This window comes from Barbus barbus (assembly GCF_936440315.1).
Source record: "Barbus barbus genome assembly, chromosome: 16".
In the NCBI taxonomy this organism is placed as follows: Eukaryota; Metazoa; Chordata; class Actinopteri; order Cypriniformes; family Cyprinidae; genus Barbus; species Barbus barbus.
Window position 1 is genome coordinate 20,936,535 of NC_136744.1, and position 11,293 is coordinate 20,947,827.

The 11,293-nt window shown below is 36.3% G+C and overlaps 1 protein-coding gene across 1 annotated transcript in view; it reads left to right on the forward strand.

The window, feature by feature from the left end:
* The window catches only part of LOC306882897 (transcription factor IIIB 90 kDa subunit-like), a 49,931-nt gene that overhangs the window by 21,577 nt on the left and 17,061 nt on the right, over nucleotides 1-11,293 (forward strand). Inside the window, exons 7-12 of the mRNA XM_079437892.1 lie at nucleotides 425-574; nucleotides 2,478-2,571; nucleotides 2,768-2,894; nucleotides 3,022-3,061; nucleotides 3,156-3,248; nucleotides 4,896-5,156. Of these exons, the coding sequence (XP_079294018.1) occupies nucleotides 425-574; nucleotides 2,478-2,571; nucleotides 2,768-2,894; nucleotides 3,022-3,061; nucleotides 3,156-3,248; nucleotides 4,896-5,156 (765 nt within the window). The remainder of the gene's footprint in view (nucleotides 1-424; nucleotides 575-2,477; nucleotides 2,572-2,767; nucleotides 2,895-3,021; nucleotides 3,062-3,155; nucleotides 3,249-4,895; nucleotides 5,157-11,293) is intronic.

An 11,293-nucleotide genomic window follows, 5' to 3' on the forward strand; every position in this document is an offset into this window, starting at 1 on the left:
AAAATTGAGCTCCCTCTAATACCTGTCATGTTTCTTTTACTATTAAAACAGTGTTTATAGTGTTTGAGTCAAGCAGTTTGCCAAAGCTTGATAAATGGAGGTTCTCTATATGTAGTATTTAATGAGAATTGTGAGCATAAAGGTCATATTTGTTGCATTATCATAACTAATTACATTTTGACTGAACACTCATCATTAGTCATGAGCCAAAGTATTAGCACTTTAAACTTGTGGGTAAGGGTGTGATATTGTGCCCAATAAAACATATCTTCCAAACCCTCCCATAGACTCATTAGCAGCTTAAAACTTTAGATTTGACACTAATCAGCTGAACGTTATTGAACTGAAAATGCAACAGTGTGTTTAAGAAGGTCTAAATCTACTCTGTCTAGCTTTGTAGTTCTAAGAGTTTTGTTTTTTACAGACCCCTGTCTTTATATCCCACGCTTTGCGCAAATGCTGGAATTTGGAGAGAAGAGCCATGAGGTTTCAATGACGGCACTGCGTCTCCTGCAGAGGATGAAGAGAGACTGGATGCACACGGGACGAAGACCTTCAGGCCTCTGCGGAGCAGGTAACCATGGCAACCCTCCCCTAACGGTGCGACCTCTTTAATGATGTGAGCTAGTGAAGGGTTGCTTTGTTAGATGTGCAAAAGCACATACACAATCGCTGAAACATCCACAGTTGAAATGCATGCTCCAGAAACCCCTTCCAGAATGTTAAGTTTTGTGTCTGTTATAGAAAACATTTTAAGATGCAGTATATCTGTCATAACATGCAATTAGATCATCTTGGTGCATTTGAAGTGGTTCCAAAATCACCAATCAGTCTTGATGAAAAAGAATTCCTGAAAATGTTAGTTTTCTCACACTCGCTGAGGCCTTTCTTGGCACTGTGAATTGCCTCAGAGATCCAGTGTAGCTAATTTCTAATGCATTTTCATCAATATCGGTTTTACTTTCTCACACTTTCAGACTTGTGTAAACTTGACACAGTCTGTTAAGACTAAGTTCCAGTAATTAAGTTTTTAGAATAACTGCGTGAGTAACTCAGCGTGAGTTTCTCTGCCCCCCCCCCCCCCCCCCCCACTGCATAACCTGAAAAATTAATCTCCCATTAATCTTTTAGAAGCAGTGCTGAGAAAAGAGGAAGCATGAGCCTTAAAGAGTTTGTTTTGCAGCAAGAGATCAGAGACTTGAGAAAGAAAGGCAGGCCAACAGAGAATGAAAGAATGTGAGAAAGACCCAGAATGAAGACAAACTATGAGGCAGGGAGAGCTTCTGAGCGTGATGAAGGCCTGAAGCTTGTTGAATTGTCCTCATGTAGTAGCTGGAACACAGATTGGTTTGATATCCTGCAGGGTTAACAGCAGAGGAGGAAACGGCTGTTTTTTATTACACCACATGAACTTGAGCACAGGATCACACCTGAGTTCGACATAGCTGATAACCCTGGACATGTAGGGGAGAGCAGGGTAATATGTGTCACCGCATTAATCATGTATTTGTATGATGTAAGGACTCTCATATAATGCTATCTATGATTTATTTTTTTGAATGAAAAAGTACTTTTTATTTTTTTATTTATACATTTTTCATGAAAAGGTCTATATAGATCTAAACACATTCACTATCGTCCAGAAGTTTAGGGTCGGTAAGATTTAAAAAAAGATTTGAAAAGATTTTGAAAAAAGTCATTTATTTGATCCAAAATACAGTTAAAAGTGTAATATCGTGAAATATTGTTGCAATTTCATATAAGTTTTAATATCTTTTAAAATGTAATTTTAAGCTGAATTTTCAGCAAGCCATTACTTCAGTAATACATGATAATGATGAGTTTATGAATTAGACGATACTTTTTTCTCATTTATGTCCATATTTGTACTTGAAATTTAAATAGTGTTTTGCTTTTCCACTTAACCTTGCATTATTGTTTTTAATCTCATCTCTCCTTACTTGCAGGACAATCTAAATCAGAAGTGGCACACCTTACTCTTTTATGTCAGTTTAAGCTGTTGTTGGCATTCAAATAAAAACAAAAATCAGTAAAATAGTTTTGGAGAATGACAACCTCAATGTCATATTTCTAATTAGTTCATCTCTGATGAATCATTAAGCTCTAAAATTCTTCAGTATCTTTTACATGCTTGCATGCTTTGTGGTGTTGGACATTCTTCAGATTGTCAGGTTTCTCGGAAGTACATCTGGCTCTTCATGTTTCTTTAATGAATCAGAGTGAAACGGGCATCAGGGGTTCTGCGGTATTGCAGGTGCATTTAATGTCTGTTTGTTCTGCCTGAGGTGAGTCAGTAGGGGGGCAGGTACAGCGCATGCACTTTTCTGAAGCCCTATTAATGTTTCATATTTGACTATGGGTCCTCTCTCTTTTCCTTCTCTCTCTCTCATCCTCTCTTTTTCTCTTGCCATTGGCTGTATGTTGTGCCTACAGTTGTGTATTTGTGTTCCCTGTAGCGCTCTTGGTTGCTGCCCGTATGCATGAGTTCCGTCGCACAATTAAGGAAGTGATCAGTGTGGTGAAAGTCTGTGAAGCCACACTGAGGAAAAGGTGTGTTTTGTCTTAAAATAATAATCACATTATGTGCTCAGTTAATACTTTTTTTAAATAATCTGTAGCAATATCATTCATATTATAGTATACAATTGGTGCCATTGCTGAATTTTGGTGTTCCACTCTCTTTGAATTTAGGGTTCATTTTGCTGTTCAGTTGTATGTCTTGATCCCTAGTGTGTTTGATTGACAGGCTGAATGAATTTGAGGACACGCCCACCAGTGAGTTGACAATTGAAGAGTTCATGCGGGTGGATCTAGAGCAGGAGTGTGACCCACCCTCTTACACGGCTGGACTCAGGAAGCAAAAGCTAAAACAGGTTACACATCACATGGCACTTAAAATTAGAGATTTTAACATTTAAAGCAGCCATTCTTGCAATATGTTTGAAATTGTCTCCGTAAAATGTATCCATCTATTTTTTTTCCTCCCGAATCCTTCCACAGATTGAGCAAGAGCTTGCAAAGAAAGTTGATGATATTGAAGGTACCTAGAAACATTTTGACAGGAGTTTATGCTTTAATTAACATCATGGGTGTTTGAACAAACCTAATATGTCGTGTTGTTGTGTTGTCTGCAGGTGAAATCTGTGGATATCAGGATGAGATTGAAGTCGAGCTGGAGAGCTGTAGGCCCAAAGCCAGGGGGGTTTATGCATCCTGTTCCAAAGATGGTAAAGTGTTCACACACAATCCCGCAGAAAAATACATTACAAAGTTTGTATTTTATTAAGACTTTTTAATGTTTAAGTGTCTTTTGCTTACGAAAGCTGCATTTATGTGATCAAAAATACAGTAAAAACAGTAATATTGAGAAATATTATTACAATTTAAAATAAATAAATTTAAAGCTACATTTTCAGCAGCCATTACTCCAGTCTTCAGTTTTTATGGGATTCTTCAGAAATCATCCTAATATGCTGATTTGGTAAATACATGTTTTGTTTTCTTCTCAGTTGAAAATTATTGTGCTTTAACAGTTTTGTGGAAACTGTAAAAAATTTTCAGGAATATTTTGAATGGTTGAATGTTCAAAAGAACAGCATTTATTTGAAATAGAAGTATTTTATATAACATTTAATTAAAAACATCATATAGCACATTCTTTACTGTCACTTTTGATTGAATTAATTGCTTCCTTGTTGAATAAAATAATTAATTTCTTTTAAAGAAATCTCCACACTTTCATTGATTAAGATTTTTATAAATGTTATAAATCTGTAAATCTATTTTAACTTATTAAAATGACTTATTACTTATTACTAAAAATTAAGTAAGTAAACTCTGTAAAAAAAATTATATAATATAGAAATATAATTAATTATTGGATAGACTTGGCATGCACATAAGCCATCAAGAGTAGTTCAGGCCAGCTAATTGGGCATCATCTGGGTTAGTATGACACACTTGGCTTTACTTACACATTTACACTCTTGTTTAAGCTACAGAAATACAGATTGTGTAATGAAGATTGTGCAGTGCAAGTTCACAGATGGGAGCACATATTTAGAAAAACTAAAAGTGAAAGAATTCCTTTGTAAAGAGTGTTGAATGGCTGTTGTGTGGAAAGCCTTTAAATGAAGATCGTTTGAGCATGTATTTTGCCAATTACTAACTGCAGGCACACAGTCCTTCATTTAGGATTTTCCAGATTTCTCATTAGAATATGGGTAAGAAATGTGTGTATGAATACTGGAAAGTGCCAGTGAGAACCAAAATGATTGGTGAATGACACCCAAAATGTTTACATTTTAAAACAAATGATTATTTTGTTGTCAGAATTGCTCTTTGCTTGGTGAGAACTGCTGTTTTCTTCAGGAAATGGAGTGTTATTTTCCTTGTGCAGAAATTCTGTTTGTTGCTGTCCAATTAGCTCCTTGTTCAGCAACACCCACAATCAGAGATCCAGTGCTTCCCCATGCATGTTATCTCTCTCTCTCTCTCTCAGATGTAGTGATTACAGGAGGGAACTAATTAAGACCGCGGACGTGGGAGTGTTTGTATGCGTGTTTGAGTGTCTCTTTTCATGCATGTGTGTTTACTTTACTGTAGTGTGTGTGCATGCATGTGTGTTACTGCAGTCAACTGTGTGTGTTTGTATAATTACTTTCTCCCCATCTCAGCTGGATCATAGTGAAGTTCAAAATCAAAGGCCGAATGTGTCTAGCTTTGTTTTAATTAGCAAAATAATTTAATTACAAAAATAAATTCACTGTTTGCATTCATGCAGTGATTTCTCTCTTTCATTATACTCTTTTATTTGATGTTCCTGGAATGATTCATTTATGATGTGTGCATATTTTCTTGCTTGCTTTTTCCAGATGATGTGATTTCTTTAGCGTCTTCCAGCATCCTAGCTGGTGATGAGGAAGGAGAGGATGACGAGCTGAGGGCAGCAGCATCTCATCTGTGCAGTACTATATGTGGAGAGGATGGAGATGGCAATGAGCAGGATGGAGATGGAGAGAAAGTCTCTGCAACCAAACGGCCCTCGTTAGCATTATTGCTTGGAGCACTGCCCACCGCAGCCAGTTTGGGCCTGCCCGAGTCCATCACCAAAATGAGAAAGGAAAAGGAGAATGGTAGGAGTGTTCTTGTATTTGTAACTGCATAAACACTTAATCCGCTTTAATTCCACAGTCCCTTTTTATTATCAGTTTTTTTTAGGGATGCGCGATATATCTAGATCTTGATATATATATATATATATATATATATATATATATATATATATATATTAACAAATCCACATTGATAATGAACGTGGATTTGCGCAGCTTGTCAGTGAACAACGGCTCTGTGAAATGCTGCTTACATTTTCATTTAATTCATTTACATATTTTTTTTCTGTTTTGTAATGAGTTTAAGCAGAGTAATGGAACTGGAGTGACTCCTTTTCTAAACTCTCACATTTATCAACTTTCATTTAATCCACTTTCATTTCAAATTCATTGTTTAGCCACACATTTGTGCTAATACCACATGAGTAGAAGAAGAATAGCACTAGAGTGACTCTTTTTGTAATCACTTACTGTACTTTAATTCCCTTTTATTCCACATTCATTGTCAGGTCACTCATTTGTGTTATTACGACATGAGTAGAGGTTGAAAGGTGGAACTAGAGTATTTCTTTCTAAAACCTCATGTTAATCTGCTTTCATTACTTTTCATAGTTCAGTCACACATTTTAGTTCTTCCTACATGTAGAAGAAGAGTGTAAGTGGAGTGAGTCCTATTCTAAACTCACATTGTTCCACTTTGATTCCAAATTCAACCTTCATTCCCACATTTGTGCTGTTATACCATGAATAGATGATGTGGAGTATAACTGGAGTGACTCCTTTTCACATGAATCCATTTATAATTCACTTTCTTTCTAGGTTCACCCTTCATTCACACAGTTGTAATGTTATGCCATAGATAGAGGAAGAGGAGTGGAACTGGAGTGACTTCTCTTCTAAGCATTCACATTAATCCATTTTCGTTCTAGATTCACCCTTCATTCACACAATTGTTTTGTTATCACATAAATACAGTATATGACGTGGAGTGTAACTGGAGTGACTCCTTTTGTATACATTGACTTTTATCCATTTTTAATTCACTTTTTTGTTCTAGATTCACCTTTCATACACACATTTGGGCTGTTATGCTATAAATAGAGGAAGAGGAGTGAAATGGGAGTGACTTCTTATACCACATCTACACTATAGCGAGAGTCACCGAGCCTCTACATAACAGAACTCAAAGAGTGACTTATTTATCTGAAATGATTACGTTATCTTTTGTGGTTGTTGCATTTACACTATAGCACTAGAGCATTTGAGAGAGAGAATAAGACTTTGTTGATCACAGGCAGAAGAGCTGCAGCTGGTAAACTCCTGGGGATAGTGTGCTGGCAGGTTGTCAGATTGTGTGATTGGCCATGCGAGCAGGTTGTCATGTTTTCGATTGGTTGTGGTGATTGTGGATGATTTGTATGGGGCGGAGGAAGAGGAAGCCCCCCTCCACTCTTTGAAGCACTAATTGAACACAGCACCTTGTCATTAGCACACTCTCTTTCATCCACCCACTACGGGTGGCTGTGTGCGAGTTTGTTAACCTGTGAGACCCAGTGCATGTGTATATTTTGGTTTGGTTTTTGAGTGGGGTTCAGGAAAATTCATGACTCAGAGAGGAGGTATTTTTAGTGCTTTTGTTTTGCCTAGCGTCTATGTAAACTCAAGTGAATGCCTTGTAAATTGGCAGCAATATGCCATTTTTTTCCCTCAATTTGCTTGTTCCATCTCTGTGATTTTATATGGGCACTGACAATATGGCTCTCTGTGTGTGTGCACTTGTGCCTTGGTTCTGTCTGCTTCAGATTTTTGTCTATTCTCTGTTTATTTTTAGTTAGGCTCATTGTTCCATTCCAGACAATAAGATGCTTGTTAAAGTGTTCTAGTTCTTCTGTGTGAGAATGAGAGTTAGCAGGATGTTCTTATTTAAAAATGCAAAAATATTTGTGTGATGTGCCAGTATACAGTATGTTGCATCAGAGAGAGATAGAGAACTTCATTATCACCATTATTAGCACCATTAGTCTTGTACTTCATAATTTTCCTTAAAGGGATAGTTCACTCAAAAATGAAAATTGTTATCATTCACTAACTCTCATGTCATTCCAAACTCGTTTGAATTTCTTTCTTCTCCACAACCCAAAAAAAAGGTATTTTTTGTGTTGATTACCAAATACTTTTTGTGACCATTGATTTCGATTGTGTGGACAAAAAACACATTTCTCAAGATATCTTTTTTATATACACAAGAAAGTAAGTCATACAGGTTTGTACTGACAGGAGAATAAATGATCACAGAATTGGCATTTTTGGGTGAACTATCACAGTAACTTGTTTTAATGAATGTTACATCATCTTTATACCATTTTATTTAAATTCATCAGTCCTTATTATCTATGTTTCTCCACAATGTTAATATATTTCCTCAGAAGCTGTGTTTTAAATGATTTATTATAGTTCCCTTTACACTGTGTACTTCGGTATATAGTATATTAATTTTCAAAGAGTAGTAATGACTCAAATGCATCGCTGTTTTTTTTTTTTTCTTTTTTTTTTAAACTAAGGGAAGTATTTCAGTGCGTTTCTCATTTGGTGTTAACTAAAAGTGACCAAGGAGTGTCAAAATGTCTCTTCATCTATATATATATATATATATATATATATATATATATATATATATATATATATATATATATATATATTGCATGTACTATAAAATTATGTATGCTTTGTTTACTTTCTGACAGTTTTGCTGTGCTTGAAATATGTTGTCAATATAAACATACAGTTTTTGCCATGCCAATAAAGGATACTTAGTTGAAATTGTGTGAGAGACAGAAAGTTGTATACTGGTGTTTGAAGGTCTCCATCCTCTCCTCATCCTGTCTTTCTTTTTTGTACCTTTTCTTTTTGACTTTTCCTGTTTTTCTAAGGTCAGTTCCCATCTGTGAGGATGTCATAAGGGTTTCCCTTTGTGTGTGTGTGTGTGTGTGTGTGTGTGTGTGTGGAGAGAGAAATCCTGTGCTGCTGTGTAATGCAGTGTAATTCTCTGAGGGGGCGGAGGACCTGTGATCTTAACAATGCCGCAGTGAGTGTGAGTCTCCAGATGGTCACTCACTGTCCCTCTTGCTGACCACACAGTAGGAGATGCCAGAATATCTAGTTTTACTGTTCTTCTGCGTTTGTTTTTTCTTTCGTTTATTGACCAGTCAGTCCATTAAGTTTTATTCTTTCTAATTTCTAGTCCCTTTCCATATTTTTACTGTTCTGATAGATCCTGCCCTCCTCTCCACATCTCTCAGAGTCTTCCTGGATCTTCAGAGCAGGAGGAGTGAAAAGACTTGTTCATTTACACTAGGAAAGAGGGATAAAGTGGGAGGAGATGGAGAGAGGAGGGGAGGGAGAGGTGCCTTTCAAAGGAGAATGAAAGACAGAGTAAGTGAGTGAGTGACATTTATTCTTCTTGTTCTCTTTGAACACATCTTCGGGACAGCTGTTAGGGGTTTGTAAAGGACAGATGGGCCAAAAGTGATGGTAATTTACATTCATAAGGCCTTTATAATGCACACAGATGTGCCTTTGTTAGTCTTTATAGTGATGTTCATAAATACAATATTTAGAATAATGTCACAGATTGCATGCTTTTGAGGTGCTGTGTCCAGTTGTAGGTCTTATGGTTAATACTAGGTCTTGGTGACATAGCTAAGAAACGATCTGTCTTTTGACGATATTGATATTTATGTAGTTAACATGCACTGAGATTGTGTGTGTGTATATATTTATTTTAAGGTTCCTATTCATCAAAGATTCCTAAGAAAAAAACAGCACAACTGTTCAACATTGATAATAGTAAGAAATGTTTCTTAAATGGTACTGTACATATAGTCATATATAAATAAAACATTTTAATTCTCTCATCATAAGCACATTAAAATCTGTACAATATTCACGGTGTATCTTCATCTTACTTCTCCAGCTAAATCTACATGAATCTCCAGCTAAATCTACATGAATATATCATTGAATTCATCACCAAGCCATAGTCTCAACTTTAAACTAGAGTATAATTTAAAAAAACTAAAAAAAAATTTTTTTTTAAACCTGTAAAACTGTTGTCATAGCAACATTGTGCTGGCTGTAGTGAATTTTTCAACATGACACATTTATGATTTATAATGCTTGCATTCCCTTATTTTTCCTGCTGTTTGATTTATCTTTATCATGTTAATCCTTGTCACTCATTTAATGCTTTGTTTTCTCCTAATGAAATGCACTGTGAAGCACTGACAGTGATGTGATGTCATCCGACAGGGACGCTGCTATCTGTGTGAAATATGACATCATAAACGTATGACTGACTGACAGACGTTTGGAGAGGGAAAAAAACAAATGACTGTGGGAGGCCCGATCCATGTGATAGACACGTTCACTTTTCTGTTAACATGCACTGACAGAAAAATCTGTACGCGGACCCCCGTGAGGCTGTTTTCGTGTCTAGATTTAACACCTGAAGAGCAACCGAACATGTGGGAATGGGAAATCTCATGAATAAAGTCTGTTCAAATCTTTTTCTCTCTGCTGTTACATTTCCATTTTATTATATAAAAATATGTCCAACCCTCCCCCATTTTTGCTCTCTGGATGTACAGTAGACTGTGAAAAAGCACATGCATATATTTTCTCTTGACATTTTCTCTCCCTCGTTCTCTCTTTCCAGCCTCTGGGCGATATAGACAGTTGTAGCAGGTGTGTGAGTGGGCGAGGGATTTCCTTGGGGAAGTCACAGGGGTAAGAAGGGGTCAGTTTTTAATGGGCCTGTCTGCCCTCTTCACCTCCAGAAGAAACCCCCCTTCCTCTCTCATTCCATATCTCTGCATCTCCATTGTGCGTCTTTTCCTTTCCCTGGGCTTCAGCACTTGTTCTTCTGACCTGCCAGTCAGTTTGAGTGACGTTATCAGATGATTATGTTTGGTGAGCTTCTGCTTGTACTAAAGAGTGAGAATTGTCCAGGGAGAGAAAGAAAGGAGGTGTCCGTCTGGTGATATCTTGAAATATCAGTACATCTTTAGGCAGACACCGTGCTTGACGCTGAACAGGTGTTGGTCAGTGAAACCTCTGGAGATGAGGGGGGCCTTTGATCGCTTTCTGAACACACGCGGAAACGCTAATGTCTAGGTGGACAACATCATTCAGAAATTTAGCCTCAGGATGGAGACGTTTTTAGATTTGATGAAGAGGGAGAATGATTAGTGTTAGGTGGAGTCTGTCATTTGTTGTTTCTCTTCTCTGTCATTTTGTTGAACTTGGCTCCTTCTGCTTCTGTTTTTTTTTTATTGCCTTTGTGGCTTTCAGGTGAGGTTAAAGGGACAGTTCACTCAGAAATTAAAGTTTACCTATGCGTGCGACTTTATTTCTTCTGCGCAACACAAAATTATACATTTTGGAGATTATATTCAGACCTTTTTTTGAATGGTTTTTGAAAAAAGCTTAAAAAACAACTTGGAAAAAGCACCATAAAAGCAACCATGCAACTATATTTAAAGTTTTCTGAAGTTGTACAATAACTTGGAAAAATTATTTAAATGGAATGGAAAAAAATGATTTAATATTCATTTAAAATCTTAACCCCTCTCTCTGTCCTAGTTTTGTCCAGTGTGTGAATATATTGATCTTTTAAATCAGATCTTTTCATTGAATCAATTAATCTGGTTCACAAAACAGTCTGAACAATTCATTCACAATTTGGACTGATTCAGTTCTAGAATTAATGTTGACTACTGTCATAATGAAATCGAAATTGACAATTTTATGTTTTTATGGAATGTTGCAGTGTTTATTAAAACAAATTGAGTGCATCACTCAGAAATGCATTACAATAATGAAGATGATAGCTGATAGAATGAAGTTTCGGACTTCAGCATCATATTACTATTAATATTATCATGTTACTTGAAGACTTGAAATATAGTGCATGAGGTGTACATTTATGGTGCTTTTGCATCATCTTTTGAAGTTTAAATCCTTCAGTCCCCATTAATTATAATTGCAAGCAAAAGACACTAAAGAAAAAGTAAGAAATAGTATTGTTTTTGGATTAACATGAGGGTGAGTAAATGAGGACAGAATTTTCATTTTTGGATGAACTATCCCTTTAAGTGGCA